At 50.6% G+C, this 24,778-nt stretch overlaps 1 protein-coding gene across 1 annotated transcript in view; it reads right to left on the reverse strand.

Annotated features, from left to right (window-relative positions):
- Positions 1-8,277: 8,277 nt before the first annotated feature.
- CCDC93 (CCC complex scaffolding subunit CCDC93) overlaps positions 8,278-24,778 on the reverse strand; it is an 88,071-nt gene continuing 71,570 nt past the window's right edge. The window contains exons 19-24 of the mRNA XM_082658006.1: positions 22,735-22,843; positions 20,671-20,753; positions 18,636-18,673; positions 16,979-17,063; positions 14,126-14,239; positions 8,278-9,637 (exon numbers count right to left, since the gene is read on the reverse strand). Coding sequence (XP_082514132.1) covers positions 9,584-9,637; positions 14,126-14,239; positions 16,979-17,063; positions 18,636-18,673; positions 20,671-20,753; positions 22,735-22,843 — 483 coding nt within the window. The 3' untranslated portion in view covers positions 8,278-9,583. The remainder of the gene's footprint in view (positions 9,638-14,125; positions 14,240-16,978; positions 17,064-18,635; positions 18,674-20,670; positions 20,754-22,734; positions 22,844-24,778) is intronic.

Genomic DNA, 24,778 nt, shown 5'->3' on the forward strand with positions numbered 1-24,778 from the left:
ATGAGTTAGAAACAACCTTTATTTCCTGAGCTTTCTGTGCTTTGCTATTGAGGACCCGTATAACCTCAAGCCATCTGAAGTCCCAAACTTGCTCAGCCCTGCTGAGAGGAGAGATTCTGCAGGCAGTCTGGGAAGAGTACGTGGTCCAACCATTCCTTTGTTGCTAGAGGACGGGACATCACACGGTGCTTGGCATGGCCCCTAGGACAGCCTTCTTGGAGTCGCATTTTGGAAATATGTTCTTCTCTTTCATTGAAGGTGCTTCAAGAAATAGTCTTATGAAACTTAATCAATGCCTTTCACATAAAGCTGTAGTTGAAGTCATCTGATTACACTCTTTGTGAAGGCATGTTTTCTTATGATAATGGGAACTTTTAATTGACCATGTTTCTGTTTTTATTCTGTTCAGGAGGCAGAACCAAACTTATGGCTTAACTTTGGAATCTATATAGGAAGGGGTAACCTACTTGTGTTTGACGTTCCTAGCCAGTCTATAATCCCAATTCTTATTTAAGTTCTCCCTATTCTAGCGTTTTATGTCTTATTTATACTTTACCATCATATTCTGTGTATTTCCTACAAGCTACCTCAAATCTTCTGTGAACTGAGACGGGGAAGAAAGAAGCAGGAGATGACTGACAACCTGGATGCAGTGGAACAGGTGGGCACATCATTACTGATCAAATGGCGTCCTCAAACATCGTCACTGGTGGGTTTTAAGGGCTATATATAGCTCAAGCTTGGGGCTAGTGAGGATTTTCCCCTCTTGGTTGAAAGACACTAGGTGGTGTTAATGGTCTTCCCCCCATCATCCCTCCCCTCATAAAACACACAATCAGGAATACATTTAACAGTACTCTTTCTTGAGCACCCACCATGTGTAGCTGCTATACTCGGTTTCATATACAAATACTCGTTGAATCCTACATCTCTCCTACAAGGTAGGCACTGTCCTCATTTAATCATGTTCCAAGAGTGTGAGAAGCTTGCCTGTGGTCACACAGCACATGGTAGAACAGTACCTGGACTCAAGTCTGCCTGAATCCAAACATGGGAAAGTGAAGGGAACACAACAGCAATCTGACTGGACTCCACGTTTCAATGTTGGCTTGCATTTCGCAGCACGGGACCCATACCTGGTGTAGTGGCTCCACTTGCCTCTTTCTGGTTGGATTCCAGGCAGGAGTCTTAGAGGAAGAGTCTAGGTATGGTTGGGGGGTGGGAAGGGGAATGCAAGTTTCTGGTTTACTCTCACTATTGCATAGGATGCTTCCTCACTGTGTTCACTTGGCCCGGGCTTTGAGTTAATGCAGGATCATCATGGAAGCGTCCCAGGCAGAAGGAATCATTTCTGTCGAGTTCTTCTTGAAGGGAAGTTGTGTGCCGGCTAACTTGGTGACAATTTCTGTCGGACCTTTCAGAGTTGAACTTTTTCTTCAGTTAGTGAGGCCTTCCCTGACTACTCACTATAATTACAAAATGCTCAGTTTCTGAGACACATCCGTTGGTGACTAACCTTACGGAAGGATGGACTTGTAATTCTTTTCAATACAGAGTATCAGAAATAGAAATCTATAGACAAACTGACAGATTTACAATAAACATTGCAGGAACTCCCTTAAGCCTAATGTCTCTGTTCTGCCTCAGATCTCTCTGCCTGTAGGACATGAGGGAGAGAGGGTTGGGAGGCTGTAAGAGGAATTAATCTCTTCCTTGCTAGAATTTATTTGCTGATTAAGTTATCACTAAAGGGTCTTCATGTCCAAATCCAATTCCATAAAGTTCCAGGCCTGCAGGGTGGGTGTGGCTAACCTGACAGTTTTATTTTGTAAATTTAGTCCTGCATAAAGCGTGCTACTTTTCTCCCCTTTATCACTTTTCTCCCCTTTATCATTTTTCTCCCCTTTATCCATGTTTCTTCAGGCGAGCCTGAAGGAAATCTGGATTCTGCTCACGACTGCTGTCCTCTGTGAGCATCTCTTCCACGTGTGGGTACCAGCCCCAGAAGCCCTCTCTTCTGGCGCCTGACCTTCTCCCTCCACACTGAAGCTGGATGATATAGAGAAGTGTCTTTTAAACTCCAGGTCACAACTTGTCATGAAATCAGTGGGTGATCGTCTCAGACAGCTGTGTTCTCAGTGTCTGTACACAATCACTACAGACTCTGGGTGGCGCAGAGCAACAGGCCTTCACTCCCTGCTAAGGTGTCTGTGAGTTGCTGGGATTTCACTGATCCAGGCTGGGCTCTTCTGGGCTCAGCTTCAAGCTGTGGGTTGGTCTCCGTCTGCTCCATGTGTCTCTGAACCTTCTCGGGCCAGCAGGGCAAGTTCTTTTCCAGAGAGACGTGCAAGGGGACAAGCCCAGCACACAGCACATTCTCAAACCTTTGCTCCTCTCAAGGCTAATAACCCACAGACCAGACCGAGCCCAAAGTCAAGGGTGGGGAAGCACATTCCAGCTGCCAGGGTGCCATGACAAACGCGTCCGCTCTGGGGAGTGAAGAATGGAATCCAATCATTCAATGTTTAGCGTTGTTCAAAAGTTACGTAAGACAGGAAAAACATCAGCGTGTAGTGTGGAAAGGGTAAGCACTGTCTCATAAAACCCCTTCCAGGCATGTTTCACCTGGAGTATCAGTCACTGCTTAGCCGGACTCCCCACTTCTGTCCTTGCCCTGCCCCCCCACCCCTGCAGTCTGTAGTCAGCACAGCCGCCAGAGGGGTCTCTGCTGAAATCTTCTCAAAACCCTCCAGTGGTTTCCCACACAGGACGCCTTCCTGTCCCTCACTCACCTGCTGGGCATATGCTCGTACCTACAGCTTGACAGTTGCTACTCCCTCTGCCTGGAATTCTCTTCACACGGTATCTATCTATGTGATTCATTCCTCCACTAGTAGTGAGGTTTTGTTTATTAATATTTATTTAATGCTAAGAACACAGATATCCTAAAGAAGGGGCCGACAATTAAAGAACAGTCTGGTTTTATTTTTCTAAATAGGATTTTCATAATAAAACCACTAGTGATTCAAACCTCTAAAACACAAAAGCACACAGATCTAGAAAAATGCACAACATATTTTCTCTCTTACTGGAATTAATGTGACAACACCTAAATATTATCTTTAAGAGAGAGCAAGATTAAAATTGTGCAAAGAGACAGTACCCGTAGCTTTTAAACCATGAAACCAGTACCTGGCTTGTAATCAAATGAAAGCATGTAAAACAGTCTGCAGTTTATAGAATTCAAAGAAAATCAGGGTGACTAAAAAGTGAAAGAAAGGCAATAAGGCACAGGAGATACTCTGTAAAGCAGGATGCTCCCATGAGGTCTACTGCAAGCTTGGATGAAACCAGGAGGCTCTGAACGCCGAGAATCACTGATCAGACGGATAAAATGTGGCATCTATGACAGGCAGCAAATTACCTGGCTGTCTGGTAAAATTTCCAGAATATAAACTGAGGTGGTTTTCAGTAAAGAATGAAAAGTCGTATCCCCTGCCTACACATTATAAAACACCAGACACTTTGCTTAGTCAGCACACTGAGGCAAAACGCGATAGTGTACGTGTTACCTGTTGGTACACTTTCCCCTCAGAAGTGTACCTCTAGGAAAACCGGTTCCTTTGCCCGCTTGGGTCTATTCCCAGGGCCTGACCCAGAGCAGAAGCGCAAATATTTGTTGGTTGAATGAATGAGTGAACAGAGATTTATTTTTCTCATGTAATAAGAAATAAGGAGGCAAGTGGTCCCCACATTGGTTCGGAAGCTCGTCGTGCCTTTGGGGAGCCAGGCTCTTCCCAGCCTTTCGCTCAGGGTGCCGGATGTCCTTTGTGACGGTCTGGAAATGGCGAAGGCTGCTCCAACACCCTGCTCTTCCCCAGCCAGCTGCCGGAACAGAAGCTCTTCTCTGCGTCTCGTGCCGATCAGCAGCAGGAAGGTCTCCTCCGTACTGGCCATAACTGGGTTAGACACCCAATTACGTGCATGTCTGTAAACCAATTCTTGGCAAACAGAAACAGACTTCTCATGACTGTTTTAGGACAGCTGTCACGATTCCTCTCCTGGGGCTGGACACACTGCCACGCAGAGCTGGACAAAAGTGGTTCTGCTGGTCAGGAAAGGGATCACCCACATCAGGTTTCCACATAGGACAGGCACAGCTCCCCTTGGACCATGACTCAGAAGTCCCATCTCCATCTTTTAAAGCCCAAAAGCCAGAGGAACACGGGTTGTGCTGTGATCCTCGTGAGACGGAGGCAGCCATACAGCAGCCCTGGTCTGTCCCCAGGTCGAGCCCCGACCGCGTCCCCCTCACTGCCACCCAAACCCACTCACGTAATCAGAGCAGAGCCACTCTCACGGCTTTGTCTCCCTGGAGCTGTTCCTCCAGAAGAGGAGGGCGCCCTCTTTGCTTCGCTATTTCCCCCCAAGACCCAAGAAAAGGAGATTAACTACTTTGGGCTCAAGGACTTTCAATTCCTAAAGAAAGCAGATTTACTGAACAAGAATCTGATGTCCTGTTTCTATTTTTTAGAATAGTAAACACAGTTAAAATTTAAAAACTTTATTTTTTGAATAGATAATACATGTAGATGGTACAAAATTCAAAAGGTACAAAAGGTACAGAGTGAAAAGTCCCCCCCAGCCCTCTTCCCGGAGGCACCCAAGGCGGTCAGGTTCCCGTGGATCCCTTCAGAGGCGCTCTATCTGTACACACGCACGTACGGACATGCACAGCCACAGGCATTTTTCTCCATCCCCTTCCATTTTTTTTTCTTTTTTTTCTTTTTTTTTTAGAAACAAACACTACTAAGCGAAGAGCCTCTTTTTCCCCACTTAACCATGCATCTTAGGGAACATTCCATGGCAGTACATACAGAGTGGCTTAATATCCCATTGTATGGATTTGCCACAATTTATTTAACCATTGCCCTGTGTTGGTGTAGTTTCCAACTTTTTACTATTGCAAATAATGCTGCAGTGAAAATCCCTGTCTATAGGAAAAATCCTTAGAAGTAGCGTGGCTGGCCCGAAAGATCTGTGCATTTGCACTTTTGATAGAAATTGTCTGACTACCCTCCACGGGGTTGTACTGTTCATACTTCTGTATCCAGAATGCTGTATCCCGGGGCTGCTTCCCACTTCTTGGTTGCACGTGGCTCAGTCGTTTCAACCAGACAAGTTACCTTTACGCAGGGTTTACTTTGAGCCAAAACAGACTCATAAGCTGATCACTGACAGTAATGTGCTTCCTTTCTTCCCCCTTCCCCCCATCTACATGGGGAGAAAATACTTCTGTAAAACATAATTCCTTTGAAAGGCCTGAAACCTCTCACACCTTTCTCATCCCAGCCATCGAGGTTAGAGTGTAACAAAGACTCTGGGATCCTCCAAAGCTGCTGAATGAAATTGCCTCCTTGTTCTCAAGCTAAGCATAAAATACATGAAAGGTCCAATCTAAACTTTGCTAATGCGGGGACGCAGAGCTGCAGTTTGGAGAAGCTGTTTTATCCAGCCAGAATTTCCTGCTCATCCACTCCAGCCAGATGCTGAGGAGACGGCGGGGAACGATACAGGCGAGGTGCCTGCGTTTGCTGCTCTTACACACCAGAGGGGAGGGCAGGCAACACACGTCGCAAAAGACTACGTGAGAGTCCAACAGGGACGGGTGCCATTGAGACAGCGCAGGGGAGAGGGCAGTGTGTGGTCAGGGCTGCAGGCTGACGCTGAGGGGTCTGTATGAGCAGCGGGGGGGTCTGGGAAAGCCCTTGCCCACGATCTGGGAGGGAGGGCGGTCCAGGCAGAGGCAGAGCAGGTGTGAGCCCGGCACTTTTGAGGAACTGACGTAAGGCTGACGCGGAGAACCCGTCGTGGTCCCCACGCTGTCAAAGAGGCGGCAGACCAGACACTGAATCTCCCCTAATGTTTTTACATATTTATTGTGAGAACAGGGGAGACCATAACATTATTTTTTAGTAGCATTGTCAGCCTATCACCATGTGCTGTGAGAGGGAATGCTGTGGGCTGGCGGAAAAGGACCAAGAGAGGGCCTGGGGACTCTGAAGACGCATCACACAAGGCCCCTCTCCCGGCCAGCGCTCAGCCACCCGGACAGAAAGCGGGCCCTCACCCTACGGGGGCTCTTCACCGTCCGGCTCTGCGGCAAGTCGTGCTTTCCTTGAGGCCAACACTGGCCACGAGCGACTCATAAAGCACCTCCTTCCTCAGAGTGTGTTCTAAGCCAGGGATCCCCGACCCCCGGGGTGGTACCGGTCCGAGGCCAGTCAGGAACCGGGCCGCACATAGGAGGCGAGCGGCGGCGGGCAGAGCTTCATCTGCTGCCCCCCTGTCGCTCGCATCACCGCCTGAACCACCCTCCCGCCGCCTTCTGTGGAAAAACTGTTTTCCAGGAAACCGGGCCCTGGTGCCAAAAAGGCTGGGGACCGTCCACTAACTGCAGCTCAGGCTCCGCCTAGTAACCGTCAGCACGCGTTGCTAAAAGGCCCACTGCCCCCTCACACTGATCACCTGTCACCTGCAGAGAGGGCAACACAAGGCCATGCTGAGGCGACAGAGATCAGGGTGGCACAGGTGCGCAGGCCACAGCTGACGGCCCACGGTGCCCTCGGGCAGGGCTGCGTTGGTCACTACAGATGCGATCGGGGCTGTCAACCTGACAGCCTGAGGCCTTCCCCGTCCCCTGCGCCCGGTTTCAGGAGGCCCGGAGCTGTGGGGTTCGTCAGCGAGGGGATCCTCAGCCTGGGAAAGGCCTCCTGTCTTCTGGCTCTGCTGCCGGCCCAGTGGACACCGGTAGGACCCGGCTCTCCACAGAACATGGGCAATGAACCCACCCCCAATTAAAACCACACCATGCGGACTCTAAGAGAGCTCAGGCCTGACGAATTTGGGCTGTGCCCTCCCTGTTAAAAAGGGAGACAGGCCCCTGGCTTGTAACCTCAGCGCCTCCCTCGGGGGTGATCAGCTGAGCCCAGTGACCCAGGAGCCTGAATCCACGCCAAGGACAGCGACAAATACGTCCCCAGACGCCTCGCGATCGTCTAGCACGTCCCGCTCACAGCAGCTCTGATTTCCGTTTAAACCCAAGCAGCCCCGTGTACTCCCTGAGGGGCAAGTGGGATGGAGGGGAGCCCCAGCCCACAGGCTCCCCGAGAATCCCAGGGCACCTGCCGTCAGCAAGCTCACTGCTCTGACTGAGCAGGGACAACGGACCGCTCCCTGGGGAAACCCTGTCCCTCCCGGAGCACAGGTTTCCTAAAAGTAACTTATTTTTTAGCTCCAGAAAAGCCTGTGGGCTTAGCAGAACAGCCAGCCGTACTCTGTGGGCACACAGAAGGACACAGTCCTGGGAGGGCCCCCTGAGGGGCTTCTGAAATGAAAAGGGCCTCGGGGCACCTCCTCAGCCTCTGAGGCCTAACCGTAAAGCACATTTTCTGTCCTCATTACTCACAAGGGCAGCATCCGCCCTGTGGCTTATCTGTGGCAAACAGAATTCTCAAGACGGACTTCTGTAGTTTAATTCAAAATGTGCTCAAGGAGCAGAAATTGATTTATTATGTCTTAGGCCTTGTAGATTAAAACATGGGAAAAGATATCTACTGATACCTCCCTACACCAAAACCAAACCGAACGAAACTCCTTAGAAACAGCCCAAAGTAAACGCCCCTACTTTTAGAAGAATTATCGGCTGCTTCGGGTTAGTCATGCCCTTCCTTCCCCTGTCATCTAGAAGAAGGACCACCACAGCCTCCGATATTACCTGTTCCTCTTCCCTACCACCTGTGGATAATACACGAATAATCTAATTGCTCAAAAGTTGTTAGTTAGGGAATGGGTCCACGAGCTTCTCAGCATGATAACCAAGATGTTTCTCTGAACCCGAAATAGTTTCCAGTCAAACTGTCGTCTCCTTCCCCTGCCCTCGGAGCGCCACCTGCTCTTTGGCAGTCACTTGCTTCAACTTCATTGAGTCCTTTCAAAACCCACAAAGGACCAGGGCTCAGGGCAAGTGGAGAAGCGCATGGCCCAGGAACGGTGCCCTTATCACTCGGGCACCGGGAGTAGCCTTCTCACGGGGTGGGCCTCGCTGGGAGGACACAGAAGCCAAGGGCTGTTAGTCCAGCAAGAGACTGTTAAAGTCTGTACGCCATCAGCCCCGCTTAACGTATACATTAGGGAACTAAAAATGAGCACGGTGTCCCTGTGGCTGCACTGAGCGCCCTCCTTGCATGTCTGAGCTTTTATGTTTTATGGCCCAAACCTGCTGACTGGTACGTGTGCAAGGCTCGTGTGGAATGACGTGCAAGCCTCATGCTGGGTTCACTGACCCCAAGCTGCCAGGTTCCCCAGGGCTGGGGCAGGAGAAGTTCTGTGTGGATGGACTGCTACTTCCAGAGGAGAAACCTGAACCCTCCACCTTCCCTTCAAGCCCCTGCAAAGACAGGTCCCAGCCCACCTTTCCAGACTGGTCTCTAAAGCCTCCTGCAAAGACTGGCTGCTCACTCCTCTCCCCACGAGCATGCCTTGTACTCTCCCCACACCCTCTTGTACTTTATCCAAAATGGCCTTCCCACCAATCTCTGCTATTAAATTGCTATTCCCCCTTCAGATCCAGCCCAGACCCAGCCTGCTCCACGAAGCCCTCTGGATCTCCGCACACCTCGCCGCTCTTCCTGCTGGGACGCCCTCTGGCACCTGCTCACGGCCGGTCCCTCTGCCACTTACACGTTGGCCTGGATGGCAGTGGCGGGAGAGCCCATCTCCAGGCCCAGCCCTGACCCGTGCAGAGCGGACGGCACGTGATGTGCTCTTGGCGAGGGGGATGCACCGGACCACCCACAGGGTGGCTGGGACTCACAGGACAACAGGGCGAGGTGAGGTGTCATTCTTACTTACATATCCTCAAGCTGAGGCCCCTGCTTCCGATTTCTGGTGAGATGAACTTGAGCGGAGCGTGAGGGTGAAGCCAGGGCAGGTGCTGAGCTTTCTTTCTAGTTGCTACACCATCAAGCCTGCTGGCTGGCACCCGAGGGGACGGGAACAAAAGGCACCACGGGCAAGTGAAAGGCCCGAGTGAGCAACACTCACCTGGGCTGGTCATTCAGCTAAAAGCCTTGTTTGCTAAGAAAAAAAAAAAAATCCCAGTGGTCCAGCTCTGGGGCCACTCGCTGGGAGCCTGGCTGCTGGGTCTCTGCCACCCTGCTCTCGCCCTCAGTGCCTCCTTCTCAGCAGCTGCTCAATTAACATCACTTTATTCAGAGTCCAGACAAACATGGTACCTTCATATGCACAATGTCACTGGAGAAATAAGGGCTGAATCGACACAGAGAACAAATACTGCCCACATTTCTTCAGCGGAGGATGGGTGTCATCCAAGCCACAGTGGTTGCCTCATCTGATTCCATCGACAACAGTGGAAGCAGATAGGAGAAAGGGAATAGCCAGGGTGTCGAGATCATCACACCTGCATCTTTGCTGCAGCGTTCAGAACCATTTCACCATCTTGTAGTTGATACACGGCATTTAGAAAAAGACATCAATGACGTACGATGTCGCCTGGGAATTTTCAGGAGGGCTTGGCTTTCACCTTGGACAGCAGCACCTCGTTCTTGCGGCCCTCCTGGAGGGGAAGCAGAGAGAGAGAGCAGAGAGGTGGGGACCGCGTCGGCACCCGCATGAGGCTCAGACGGCCTCTGCGTCCTTTCCCATCCCGCAGGGAGCCCTGTGGACCATGGACCAGCCTCCTTGCATGCTGCCACCATCATGGCGGAGCTTCCTGGCCACACGCTGACCTTCAAGGCCCCAACGGCTACAAAGACGACTGGTTTCTGGACTGTGAGAATGAGGATAGGAGAGGATTAGGCACTGTCATTCCAAAAGACTTCAAGAAGTCTCTAAAATCCCAAGGGACAGAAGCAGAAAGCAGATACTTATGTGACCCCTCCAGTGAGGAAGGGGGAAAGTCCTCGGAGACCACGGCCTAAGGAGTTATAAGAGGCAGCCCCAGTCCACACAGCAGGCAGGGCACGTAGAAAAGCTCTTAGCCCGGCAAGAGTGAAGGTTAAGAACACCCTTGGCTTTACGAGAGAAACTCACAGAAGACAGAGGGAAAGAGACGTGTCAAGGGACACCTCCCCCTCAAAGTGAGCTGAAGGAAACCCATCACTGTGTGTGCTGAGGGGTCACTGGGGCCTCCCCCGCGTGGGGAGTCTGGCGTCCAGGGTGCAAGGCCACTGCTGCATCGTTTCATATCCCCTTCTTCCAAAGCTTATCACTGTGTGTCCTCCTTCCCCCCTGTTCGTAGTGGCCTTGACATCTCAGGGTACCTCCATCTGCTAGCACACCATCTCCACACCTTCCCCGGGCCACGTCACGAGGAGCCCTGTTTAGAGGGAGAGGTGAATGCAGAAGGGGGAAGGGCCTGGAGGGGTCGAGCTCGAGGGTGCAGGCCCGGCGTGTGGCTAGGCCTCCAGTTGCCATGCTTGGCTGGAGATCCACTTAGTGTGGAAGAAGAATTTTCTGTCACCCATGGCCCCTCTGCATCCAAGCCCCCTAAAGTCAATGTTTCCATCTCCCTGGGTCCGGCCAGGTGCTCCCGCTTCTCTGGAGGCCCTTTGGTCTTTCTGGCTGCAAGGACCCTGGTTCACCTGTAGGGTTTCTGCGTATCTTCCACTCAGAGCTGGGGAGGCTCTGGGCTGGGTGGGGGTGAAGCTGAATTGTTTTACCAGAAGCAAGATACTCTGACATTTTTTAAGCACGTGTTTTTGGAGGCGTAGAGAGTTAATTTTTCCTGGGGATGGGAAAAAAAAGGTGGTGAAATAAGTAACATGTGTTGTGTTAGAAAAGTTGAGAAGAAAGTTTTCTTATTTAAAAAGAGTTACTGAGATTTGCTTGGGCGAAAAAACCTCCAGCCAAAAAAAAAGGGCGGGGGGAGAGGGAGGGGTAAAGACAGACCAAGACGGGCAGAGTCAGGCTATCATATTGTGACACTACTTTCTCTACTTCTGTGTGTTTTTCAAAATTTCCATAATAAAAAGATAAAACAATAAAACAGTGAATAAATAACTTTTGTTACCCACCTCACCTTCTGAATAGAGAAAAAAAAAAAAAAACCCTAAAAACCAAAACAAACAACTCGTAAGCATCAAAACACTGCTGTGGCAGAGTTCCACCCGGGGTGATTTTGGTCATCATACCACACTGAGATGATGCTGGAAGTTCTCAGTAAAAACATCCTTGGCTGTCACCTGGTACGTGAGCACTGACTACCTTTCATGGAATCTCCTCGGAGCCTTTCGGGACTACAGAATGATACTGTCGGTCTGTTCAAAGCAAATACAGAAAGGGCCCTTTAGGTGTTTCTTTCTATAAGAAAAGGGAAGATGTCTCCTCCCTCCTGCTTCTTTCCTGCTGAAGACGGTATGGGGCTCGCTAGGTGCCAGACATCCTGAGCTCCGGTCACCGGAGATTACGTGCCCAGAGCCAGCGTCATAAAGATGTATGGCTGGCATTCGTCAGAGCCAGGCTAGAATCTGAATCTTGGTTTGGTGACCTTGTGACAGACTGTGCTTTGGGAAACACAATCAGTTGGTGTAATGATGCAATTAAGGTGATTCCAGAGTATGTGTTTTCTCCTGGCGGACTTGTTATTAGTAACAAGTCCAAGAACAAGCAAGCCAATGGGATTTTAGAGACAACCCGACGTTGCCAGTCAAAAAAGGCCTTGGTCTCAGAGGAGGCTGGATCAGGCACGGAGCCCATAGGCGTCAAGGGGCTCAGTTAATATGGAGTCAACTAAACCATAAAGGGACGACGGCGGTGGTCAAAGGCCATGTTCTGGCTAACGCCCTGCTCTGCATGAAGAGCCATTACTGCCCAGGACGGTGCTGGACACCAGGATGCAGTGAGAACTCAGACCTGGGGAGCAGTAACCCAAGCAGGTCGAGGAGAGGCAAATAAAGGAGGCAGACAGAGGGTTCTGGGAGGAGAGTCCATCCTGGGATGAGAGTCTGACTTTTCGAACTGTGTTTCTTCCACAGATGAGATCTCACCTGACACTGCAATACGTAAAAGAACAGAATTCCTCTACCTGGAGGAATGGGGTGGAAACTGGGGAGCAGCAGGCAAGCCTCAACACCTGTGATGGCCCCAAGCTACCTCAGGGGATCTTGAAAAAAAAGATTAAGATTTGGGAATGCTAACCTGTGGTTGTTAATTTTAAATTTTTGCCAAGTAAAATGATAAAAAAAAAAAGGAATGTATACTGTCACTATCATTTTATAAGAGAGAGCAATTTTAACATCAAAAAACAAGGGGACATGCAATTTTTTAAAAAGGTGAGTCCTTTAAGTGAAATACACTTAGCTATCTGAGGAACATATATCATATTCCCCCTGCCCCCTTTTTTCCAACTTGTTTTGGACTGAAGAAAACTGAGGCCAGCACCTGGTCCAGTCTGGGGTCTTCTCGGGCTCTGAGGGACCCACCCTCAGTCTCTGACTGAGAGTAACGGTGCCGAAGAGGCGGGAACGTGGAAACCTCCAGCTTAACGCATCTGAGGGAACCTTCCCTTCGGAGCAGAGATCACCCCAAGCCTTCAGCCTGAGAGCCTGCAGTGCAACAGTGAGCTTTTCTATGTCACTTTTATTTGCTTTGATTCTGACAGCTTATACTGATCCTCCTCAGCTCATTTGCTTTCTGTTCCTGCTGTCAAAAGGGCAGTGCTGGCGTTCACGCAACGTGTGAAATGTAGTTCTCCTCTGGGCCTTTTCTCCTTGTGCGTTATTTGCGAACAAGGAGCTCAGATGGGGCGCAGCGGGTCCCTACTTGTTCCCTGTCAGCTCACTCACTGGTCCTTCAGCTCCAACTGCTGCCGGCCACAGGGGCCCCCGGACCCGGAGAACCTCGCCTGGCCACTCTGCCCGAGGCCAGGTCCTTCTCGTTGGAGAGAGGCCTTCCCCGACCACACCCTCTACATTAGTCCCCGCCAAGGCAATGGCTGGAAGTACTTCTTATTTGTTACTACTTGTTTATGAGGGTCTGTTTCCTAGCTTGCTATCTGTCTCCCCCAACACAATGCAAGCTCCCGGACACAGGGACCCAGTCTGTTTTACGACCTGATGTATCTATCCCAGGGCCGTGGCAGGAGCTGGAAGAAAGAACATTTATTGAAAGGACGAGAGAATCTGAAATGCCTACGGTTGTGGTTCTCAAAAGTTAAGTTACAAAAAAGGGAAGGAGAAGTAGAGAAGAAAAAGACAAGGAAGGGAGAGAGAAGAGCCTCAAAACAGGTAAGGACCAAATTACTGGTATGGACAGATTGTATTTTTTATTCCACTGACCACACCCCAGGATACAACTACCTTTAGCCGCCCCCTGTATTTTCAGCAATCTCTAAATTCACTAAAGCCACATGGATTTACATTAGAAAGGGGGAAAAATTCCGGAAAATAAAGCTGATGAGACAGATCTTGGCAAGCAAAAGGATAGTCTCCTTTCTGGAAATTTTCTTAAAAGGGCACGTTTCCTTCTGGAATGATGGAGAATAATCCTGCCCAAATGCAGGGAGAAAAGACAGGGGCAAACAAAGTTCGCCTGCGTGTGTGGGTGTGACAGGTGCCAGACACAGACTAGATGCTCTCCTCTCTCGTCTGACCCAACAGGGATGAAGTCCCTCCCCACCTGCACAGCTGGCGAGTGGCAGGATTTGAATCCAAGCCTGCCACACTCAAATTCACTCACCTCCCATGTGGCTTCTCAAGGTCCCTCCCCAGTCTAAGATTGGGAGGAGGGGAAACGCTAGACCTGAACCCACAGCAAACACTGTTTCCAGGTGGGCTGATGAGGCCATTTTACTTGTGAGTTTAATGTGGTTACTGAGTGTTAGGAAATTGAAGTGACGTTTCTTAGAATGTCCAGTTAGAGCCTCAAGGTGGGCCACAGAACAACGCAATCGTGACGCACGCTTCACTGTCACATCCACTGCCAACCTGCTATCTCCCATTTCAGACCAGTGGAAAAACAAAGCAATGCTCTGGTTTGCAAAGGCTCATCTGGGGGTGAACACAATCTCGCCCAGCCTTACATGCCAGCCCAGCCCTCCTCTTACCTCCTTGAACTCTTTCACAGTCTTAAAGTACAGCCTCTGTTTTTCTAACAGCTCCAAGTACTGGTCGTTCAACTGGTCTCTTCTCATTTTGTTCTCTTGCTTCTTCTTCTCCATCTGTTGAAACATTTTGGGAAATGGTGATAAAAGGCATGTTCTGACCAAGGGCGGCTGGCAACGTCCAAAAGGCAACTATTACTAACATTTTCATGGATTTCCTTCCTGTAGTTTCCTTCTATGCATCCTTTTTGAGGTTGGTTTATTTATTTGCATAATATTGCACAGAGACACTATAATGTTTCAGCAATTCTCCTATCACTGGGCATTAACTGTTTCCTTTACAGTAAGCCCCCTATATACGAACCTTCAAGTTGTGCACTTTCAAAGATGAGAACGTGCGTTTGCGTGTCCAATCACGTAAGTTAGTTCACGCGTCCGGCGTACACTGTCACGTGTGTGCATCCTCTACAAGTGGTTGTGCTTTTGTGTACTTTACTGTACAGGACTGTATAGAATACAGTATCTTTATTTCAAGCCCAGGATGTCTGGAAGCAAGCGTAAAAGCAGCGGTGATGTAGCTGGTACTGTACTGTACTTTTCAAGGTACTGTACTGTAAGATTAAAAATGTTTTCTTTATTTTTTTGTGTTTGTTTTTTACGTATTATTTGTGTGAAAAGTATTATAAACCTATTACAGTACAGTACTGTAGAACTGATTGTGTTAGTTGGGTACCTAGGCCGACTCTGTTGGACTTAAGAACAAATTGGACTTACGATTGCGCTCTCGGAACGGAATTCGTTCGTAGGGGACTTCCTGTCATGAGTCTTTGTGCGTGTGAATATAAACGATTTCACAAGAAACAGGTAGGCAGTCCCCTCTTTATTCAGCAACTCTTCCATGGACACCCAGTCTATTACTTGCACTCACTGCTCGTCTGTTCCGTGCACACCCTTCACCTGCCAGTTCCGGGGAAACCTGAGCTCTGGGGTACACACGCTCCCCTGCCACCTCTATCTGAGCGGGACCCATCATGACACCTAGATACGGAGGGCTGTGATTTTGTTTCTTTTAAATAAACACAATAAAAGACATCCATCCAAATGAGCATTGTTCTGCAGAGCAGACTTACTCCATTCAAGTGCCAGTCATTATTCAAACCCTACCTGGAACCCTTGTTGAGAACTGCTTTTGGAGTCAACAGAATGAATTCACTTAAAACAAACAGTTCTTGGGTGCCTGCTACAGATCAGGTGCTGTTGTCAGCCACCAGCAGGACAGACACGAGAGGAGAGAGCCCTCCCTGCCCTGGGACCTGACCATCCTTCTGGTGCCCGGCCACCTCGCGGGCGCGACGGGCACAAGGGCTGCCTCCTTCGCTGGCCAGCACTGAGGTGCCTTCGCCATGAAGCCTGGGGGAGGATGGAGAGAATGAAGGGGTCAGGCCCATTTCTCTCCCCAAGAATGCACCCGACAGTCAACAAAGGGGAAGCCGAAGGGGAAAAAACCCCAGTAACTTCCTGTTGTTCTTTACTATGAGCAAAAGCATCTCCCTGAGGACAAGCATGGCAGCTGGAAAGGTCCCCGCATTGAGGTTGGGTTGTTATAGGCCTGTGGTTGGCCAGGCTCTCTGCCCCCCACTTCCCTCGTGCCCCAGATCATCAAGAAGGGACTCCACTCCCTCCTGCAAGAGAGCCTGTCCGCCCTGGGTAAGGATCCACGCACGTGGACAGGTGCTGCCTCATCTTTGCCCTCATTTTTGAGGTTGAATAGTCTTGTCACCAGTGACACATTTTTTCTTTTTTTTGCTCTTGACATGATTTTACTGACGTCCTTAATAGGAAGATGAATATTTTGCTACAGGGAAAGGGGGTATGGTGAGCTTTTGCCCGCAGTTCATCTCTGGTGAGATGGGATTACAGGCAGCTTGAATGAGTGGATTTTTAGGACAGGTCCTACAGGCAATCCTTCCTTTCATGTGTTTACACTCTGGTTGCCCTCATCGGACCACTTTGCCCCAGGATTGTGAGAGGAGATGCCCTAAGTCCCCAGAAGGTTTCACTGCCGTGCCCGAGGACCAGGTGTGTGATACGTTTTAAAAACACGACCAAAAGCAAGAGACATTGGAAGCACTAGTTAGGATTTGTCTGGCTATGGTAGTGGGAGGCTGTGGCTGCGTGCCCGGCTTTCAGACCATCAGCAAGTCTTCTTTCCTACCGACAAAGTGTGCCCGTGCAGAGCCACAGAGCGTGGAAATCCCCACGCTGCGCCCCGTCTGGAAGATTCTCTGCAAAGCTATCTCTGGAGCACCCACACCCCTCTTCAGTTCCTCTCTTTTCTCTTCTGACTTCTGAGGCTCAATATCCTCTCACTTTAGCAGAGTTCAGCAATTACTTGCACTTTTTACAGGGGGTTCCTGGAAACTAAAATGCTCTTAAGCTGCTAAGGAATGAATCCCTAATGGTAGAATGTCAGGAACCAAAGAGCCAGTGAGGATGTGTTTCTGGGCAAGAGAGAAGGCCTGCTGGTGAAAGTTTCCTCATCTGTGAAGTGGGGGGAACCCCACTCACTTAAGAGGGCTTTAGGAGGATTAGCACAGTGCTTGCCACATGGTAGGTGTTCCGTCCACAGAGCTGTTGCTAAGAGCAGCCTCTGAACGACCAGTGCGGGCAGACCGTGGAGCTAGCCTGCCCACTGCAGGGTCAGAGGCCTGGTGGGACCCCTTGCAGAGACACTGAAGATGTGTCTTCAGAATTGAGAGCACGTTCCCAGGACAAACAGAAGAGGCCTGCTTTCCCCAGGGCCTTCTCCATCACCAGTGAAACCCTGGCCGCATTACAGAAAGGAAACCATCTGACCTTCATTCGACTTTGCTTAATTCCTTCTACGATCTGTTCCATCTGACGTAAAAACTGGTCCCGGGAAGCAGGGGAGGCCATGGCTCTGAAAGAAAGACCAACAGAGGTATGACCAGCAAACAGGACTCTCAGAAAAGGGGAGGCACCGAGGGGTCAGCCCTGTACCCGGATAATGCCCCAAGAGGCAAGCAGGCATTTGCAAGGCAGGATGGACCCGTGGGGCCCCCGAGATCCCAGGCAGCCCAAGATTCTAAACTCTGAGGAAGGCATGAACATTAGCCTGGTCTTGTAACTGAATAGTAATCTTTTTTTCCCACTCTCCCTATAGTTTTCTTACTAATACATATTTTCTTAAATAAAATAAAACGTGACTAAAATTAACAATTTTATTTTTAAAATTTTGAACGATGGCAGGTTCTGCTTAAGAAACGAATTTCACTTAGTTTTTAAAAATCTGCAGGTTTAGAGGCACTGCTCGAGACTGAGAGACATTTTCTGAGATTTTCCTAAAACCAGGCTGGGAAACCTGGCCCTGTTTCCAGGAATAGCAGCTAAAGAAGCGATGCCCTAAAACTTGCCCCTTCACCTCCAGTTCTGCAGAGGAAATGACACCAGAAGGATCAGAGCACACGGATACAAGAATGAGAATTCTTCCAAAGGACAGGCTGAGAGAAAGCAGAATTGGCCACAAAAACACTCAAACCTCAGCTTCTCTCAATGATCAGGGGATAAAGATGAAGGAACCATTTTCAGAAATGTCGCAAGGTTGTTAAGTCACTAACTGAATCTGAATATTAAATGGGGCTGTGAGGATTTTTGTTTGTTTTTAGTTAGAAATGAAACTTAAAGTCTACAACTTGTTATCCATTAAGATCTTAGTTGCTGGTCACCTGCCAGGGGACAGCAGAGACCTGTGCTGGAAGGAGAGGAAGCCTGGTGGACGGAGAGCCAGCCTGGGGCTGCCCGGATGGCGGGCAGGCCGATGGCCATGCTTGAGGGCTGGTATGATTTGGCTGCAGATGGGCCTTGCCATCCAACTTTTGGAGAACATATTTACACCTGAACAAAGTAGTTTAGAGTATGCACATGACTTAAAAGCCAAAATCTACCACAGATTTGAAAAGTATTTAAAAAAATCATATAGATTATTTCATTATTTAAATTTTATTTTATCTTATTCTATTTTTTGGCCACGCCACACGGCTTGTGGGATCTTAGTTCCCCGACCAGGGACTGAAGCTGGGCCCTCGGCAGTGAAAGCACAGGGTCCTAACCACTGGACCGCCAGGGAATTCCCTCGTTATCTAAATTTTAAAGCATCTCTATGTGCTCAAAAACAAATGTTATTAATCTCATCCTAGCAGGACAAAAGTAATCTATGAAGAAATCATAGTAGTTAGGCATAGTCAAATTATTTGAAAGTTCACCTTTTCCCTAAGCTATTCCTTGGTGTTTTTTAAAATTCACTGTATCGTTAAGTTTTCGCAAGAACTCAAGCTCTGCGTAAACCAAGGCTCATCCGCATGTAGCAGCAGGGGTGAAAGCGTAAGTAAGAATCCCACCCTGAGCGCTGGGCCTTGCTCGATCGGGCAGAGGCGAGCCAACAGAAGCGCAGGGCACACAAGCCACCGATGGGAGGAGGGCTGAGAGCACTTACTGTGAGAAGTTCTCATGAACTGAGTTCAGCAGGCTAATCTGGGGAGGAAAGAAGAACAAAAACACAAAGCAAAGGCTGACAGACGCCTGTGCTGACCCCAGCCACCGCAAGCTTGCCACGTGTCTCTGGAGGCTGCTTCTGAGATGAACACACCTTGTTCGCACAGATGAAAGTAACATGAAAAAAAAGAGCAACGTGTTCTCACCTCCGGAGTTCCCCCAGAGCGTCTGTCTACCTTCCCACAGCCATGACCACAGGAATGACGGAACCCAACGCCCAGCTGGGAAGCCTAAGCCAATATTAGGGCTCTTAGGGCTGTACCACAGCCCTTTCGATCTCACCAAACACTGCCCTTTATTTTCAGGGCCATCAGCTCAGCAGAGGGTCAGTGGGCGTGGAGGGTGAGAACACCGTGGCCGTTCTACTCCTTCCCACAAAGTCTCTGCCAATGCGGCCAGCTGCCAGGCGGCCCTAAGAGCCTCCACGGGGGTGCGCCCTTCAAGGCCCCTGTGCCCTAGAAACGCCATAGCCTGCACCTAGGACTCTCTACCTGTCCTGGCGACCATCCAGGGCAGGCCTGTGAGTCTGGAGTCTAGAAACCTAGGTCCTCTTTCTGGCTCTGTCACTGACTTGGCTTGTGAGCTCAGGACTGAGCATTTACTATATTTGGACTCAGGGTCACACTCTGTAAAACGGAGATGATATTCTTGTCCTTATGGCTCCACAGGCATGTTGAAAGCTAAAGTATCACAGGTATAAATAGACCTGAGATAAAACGTACAGTTTATCCAAATGCAAACTTCTAACCGCATTAGTATGGCTTGGAATTTAAATAGCCCCACCCCCCTGCATACTCCTCGTTCTTAAAAGAATGCAACAACTTTAAACACTGCTGATGAAGGAAGGTCAGTGGGCTTCCAGGCTTCCTCAGGAGGGGCTGCCCGTCTTCCCTCACCAGGCAGGAAGAACCCAAGGCCAGGGTGTGCAGCAGAGCTACCCCCAGGGCTGACGTAAATCCCCCAAACGCGTTTATCAGATGCCTGTTCTGTGCCCATTACTGTGTACGGCCCGGGATACCGAGAAAACAGAACCCAACCCCTCCTCGAGGAGTGCATCTCGGAGGAGAGAGATCGATCTGGTTTGACTGACAATAGGCAGTAAAGGACAGTACTCACTGATGCCTCCATTTGGGTCCAGGTAAAAGGCACGTCTGTTAATACTGTTCCTAGTAGACTGGTAATTAGTGCAGGTTGCAGGATGATGATAAAATAAAAATAGGTTCTGTCACCCTCAAGGGGAGGGGGAGGCAGGAGCTAATACGTATCACCACATGCGAGGGACTTCACAGGCACTGCCTCGGCCTGTCTCCGTCACTGCAGTTCTCTCCGTTTTACAGGTGAGGAAGACAAAACCGCACTAAAACCCAAACCCCTGTGAGTCCAGGGTGCCTGCTGACGCCACCACACTGTGCTGCCGCTGGGAAGACAGCGCTGCTTTTTCCTGAACACAGCTGCACACCTGCCCCAATCGTCTGCCTTCCATCGAGGGCCCTGACCACCAGGGGATCTGGCCTGAGTCGGAGTAACATGGAGGGGCCGCCCCGGTCACCCCTTCCACTCCCGCTTTCGTTCTCACAGTTCTTTTAGTTCACGCCTGTCTGCCGCGGATGATTAAACCGCCATTGCCCCCTGTCAACCCTGACAGCCCCCCCTCCCCATTTCCTTTAGCTGGCTCTTTCCTTCCCCTAAAACTCACACTAAAGTCTCAGCAGCTGCAGGCCCTCCTCCTTTTGCACCTCTCGAGCTTCCAGGATGTTTCTTTTTATGACGTCGTCGCTCACGAGGCGCCACACAACTGCTGCCCACCCTGCACCGTGGGCACTTTCTGACCCTGTAGTCGGTGCTGGGCACACGGCAGGTGCTCTTCCCACTTCAGCCGAAGGCATCCCGACAGCAGGTTCGCGCAAACTTCCCGGGCGGACAGCACTGGTAGCTGCTCACCTGATTATGTTTCTTCTTTCTACAAAGGCTCTTACCTCTTTTTCCAAATAAACCTTCTTGTCATCCAGGGTGTTATATAAAGTGAAAAATTGCTTGGTTTCTTTGTGCACTGCTGAAACTGCAAATGCAAAGAAATCAGCAGGTGAGTGAGAAAATGTATCAAAACAATCCTGAGTACCCTCTCCCCGCGGAGGCGCTGCAGGACTCGGACCTGCCAGTGCCGTCTGTGCGGAAGCCCCACGGGGCACAAAGGCCGGTGTAGGGCTGCTGCAGGCCGACGGCACGTGCGTGGCAGCCGTGACGGGCCCGCCGACACGAGGAGCCAGCAGAAGCTCCCTGTCGGCGTGCGGGACGCGGGTTTCTCCGAAGTCCTCCAGGTGAGGGGTCCCGGGAGGAAGGCAGAGGGACGAAGCAGCCCCATGCCAGCTCTTCCTGTCTGTGTGGCTCCCTCCCTTCCCACGCTCCTCAGGGGCAGGAGCCACAGCCGGCTCGCTTTTGTAAACCCCGTGCTTAGGGAGAAAGATTTAACTTAAGGCAGAAACTATTTTCTGCTGAGAAACTGCATTGACACCTGCCGCTGATCATCTGGGTCAAACGTGAGGACCGCATAGAACGTCAGGGTGGTGAGGTAAGACGTGAAAGGAAGCGTGCGTCTGGACGCATGTTCTGAGCAGGGACAGTGCTCCGGCTTGAACCAGGAAGGAGGGTTGAGACGCCAACGTCTCAAGGGAAAATCTGGGGTATATTCTGAAAGAAGACTTGGAGTTTTCCAAGTGGGAACTGTAGGGCACTGGCCTCCTGGGCCTGGGACCAGCTCACAGGGGTGAGGGGCACAGGGACTGCAGGGGGGCCAGCTGGCCCAGACGAGGCAGTAGTTAGGATTCTGAAGACTGTCCATCCAGTTAGGGGGAGCTATTAAATGTCAAGGCTTTTAAAGCAAGAGTGTAAAATGATCAAATTTTGTGTGAGAAAGATCCCTCAGGCAGGAGTGCAGACAAGGGGTTAGACTCTGGGCAGTGATGAGAAGGTGGCTACAGCAGAGAAGACAGGGGGGTCTAACTTGGCTTGACAGCGATCCCAGTGGCCGAGGGGAAAGACGGAGGGGGAGGCAAATTCAGTCTTATATGTGTTGAGTTTGAGGTACCCGGGACACAAGCAAGAGTGGGAGCCTAAGGAAGGGGTGATGGTCCAGGATCTGTTTACAGAGGATGTGAGCTGGGCCTTGAAGGATTTTGTCTAACAGAATGAAGAAGGGGTCCCAGGCGCAGGTTAACAGAAGTCAAGGCCTAGGATGTCAAAGTGCATGGTGTAGTCAGAGGCAGCGTGTGCACTGAGGAGGGCAGAGTGGGGACTGCGGGCAGGAATCGGGACCTTCAGGCAGGCCACCTAGACTGGGGAGGGTCCTGGGCAGAATTAGGAGAGAGGCTTTCTTCAGTGGGTCTAGGAAGCGCCTGAGGATTTGTCACTGGAGAGAAGTGATATGACTGGATGGGTGGATGACAGACTCAGAAGGGGCTGCAGACCAGCTAAGGCTCACTGGGCTGAGCTATGATGCCAGAGATAACAGATATGGCAGCAGCGCTGGGAAGAGAAAGGCAACGACAGCTCTGAGTGTCACTCTGAGCCTGGCGAGATGTGCTCATTGATTTAGGCTGAGGGAGACCCAGTCCTGCATCCCTGGGTGAACGTGATGCTGTTAAAGGCAAGGACCACACGAGCAAGAAGGTCTGCAGAGGAGAAGAACAATGAGCGAAGGCTGATCTAGAGATGCCGGGGTCGCGAGGTTCCGTGTGACGCTGGAAAGTGGAGCGCGATGACTGACAGGGATGAGGGTGGGCTAGAGGCATCACTCTAAGAGCTCAATCAACTTAAGCTATCTGTCCAGGGAGAGGGCAGTCAGAGCTCCATGGTGTTTCTCTTGGGCTTCTGGGCTATGTGAAGTGAGTGGGCCTGACGATGAGCTGGGGGCCTTCCCAGGGGTGGCTTTCATGGACGGTGCCACCACGCTGAAGTGGGACAGAACCCCGCGCCTCCTGCCCCCCCACCCCCCACCGCCGCAGAGTCAGCCTCGGGAGCTTGTGTGTGGTCGATGCACCTACTCTGGCGGTAGAGTTCGATAAATCTCTTCTGATACTGTATTAGCTCGGCTCTGCTGGGCACTTCGTCAATCCTGCGATGCAAAATTGCTATTTCTCGGTTTCTTCGAGCCTAGATGCAAAAGGGGAGGGGGAGACAACACTGTTTGGTGAAAGGCCTTACGTGTCCTCTGGGGAGGCAAAACACTGCTGCCACCCACCCTGTGCCCACACCCACCCTGGAAGGCAGGCACCCGACGTGGCTGCGGCCTGAGGTGCGCGTCTCAGACCCTGACTCCCCCGGCAACACAGGGCGAAGGCGTCAAAATAATGGATCGGAGGGAGGATTCTGAACAGGAGGGCATGTGTGGATGGTGCCCCTGGCCAGCCCACCAGGCCCCCAAGGACTCCAGAGCAGCTGATTCCCAGCGTCAGGCAGGGACCAGGAAACAGAAGTGCTTCCCAGATGACAAGGGATGCTGCCCTGCTGCCTCCATGCACATCCCAAATCCCTTAGCGTGTTTGAAAAGCTCCTACAGTTTCCTCCTAAAGCAGCTTTCTGGCACTTCCCCCCTCCTGTGAAACGAACTGGGCTCTTCTAGCCGAACTGCTCCAGGTGCATCTGGGGAGGCAGGGCTGTGCGTGGCGCAGGGGAGACCTCGGGCTCCGAGGTGGGCGGCTTCCCCGAGGGGCAGCGCTGAAGAGGGCCACCCAGCTCCCACCACAGGTTCACGGTCTCAGCGCTGCCCTTCTGCTGTGCCTCTCTGTCCTCCCCCTCTCTGGCCCACTTTATCACAGTGGCAGACGGGGACCTCTAATTCATTAGGACGCAAAAACCCCTCCAGGCGCAAAACCCACTATCAACTGTCGTGATCAAACCAAAATAGTGCCTGCTGCTCTGGCTCTGGCTCCTATACTTTCTCAGGAATCTAAAGATAAAATCATTCACTCTTTTCACTGTATCTTTAACCTCTCCTTTTCTACTGGCTTCTTCTCATCGGCATTTAAATATGTTCAAGTCCCTCATCCTTAGAAAGGCCCTGCCTTAAACCCTGATCATCTTTCAGCTTCCATCTTTCTCCTCCCTTTAACAGCACAACTTCCCGAGAGCAACGTACCCCAGTGCCTCTGACCCCTCCGCTCCCCTCGGTCACCCTTCAACCCACTGCCGCGGGCTGCTCCCAACACCCACTGGCACCGCTCTCGCCAAGGTCACCACAGACCTTCTCTCTGCACCTATGGAAATTCTCAGCTTCCAGCTTTCCTGACTTCTGGCAACACTGACCCTTCTCTCCCCTGAGCTCTCTGTTCAGCTGCCACGAGACCTTGGGCTCCTGTCTTCCCTGGGCCTCCGGCTGCCTGCTTGGTCTCAACCCTCATTGGTGGAATCCTTCTTTCCCTCTTCTCAGCCTGTATTTTCACATCCTAGGTTACCACCTATACAGCGCTGACCCCCAGATCTCCAGCCCAGACTATTCCTACTGGGGTGAGTACCCCAACCTTTAAAAGCCCTAAACAGATCTCATTAACACTTCTATTCACACTCCCATCCCCTTCAGCCCTATCCTTTCTCCTTTAGGCTTTTGCTCAATGAATAACACAAGGATGCACACTATTGCCCAAGTCAGAGATTCCCCCACCAACCTCGACTCCACTTCTCCTCTAACCCATCCCCAGTTCCATGGATAAAGCTGCTCAGCCTCTCACCTGCCGGTTTATTTCTGTCCATTTTCACTGACCCAGCCCTGGCTCAGGCTTCAGCAGGCTTAGGGTTCTACTGCACCTTCCCTCTAGCCAGCATGTATGACTGACCCCCAGGTCTCCAGCCTGTAGTATGCAATTCGCATATAAGCCCCCTTGTACTTTGATGCATATGGACATATCTTGGTTCTCAAAGAGCCAGCCGGCTCCCAGAAGATACAGCATCCCATTTACTATTCCTGGGATCTAATGCAACACTGAATACACAGTAAGCACACAGTCAAAAAGTTTCCAAGTATGCAGCTGTCCTGTCCTGATTTTATTTAATTCTGTGTCTCTTTAAGATTGGTACAGTGTCCTTGTATCA

Source organism: Grampus griseus, assembly GCF_964374135.1.
Source record: "Grampus griseus genome assembly, chromosome: 7".
Taxonomy (NCBI): domain Eukaryota; kingdom Metazoa; phylum Chordata; class Mammalia; order Artiodactyla; family Delphinidae; genus Grampus; species Grampus griseus.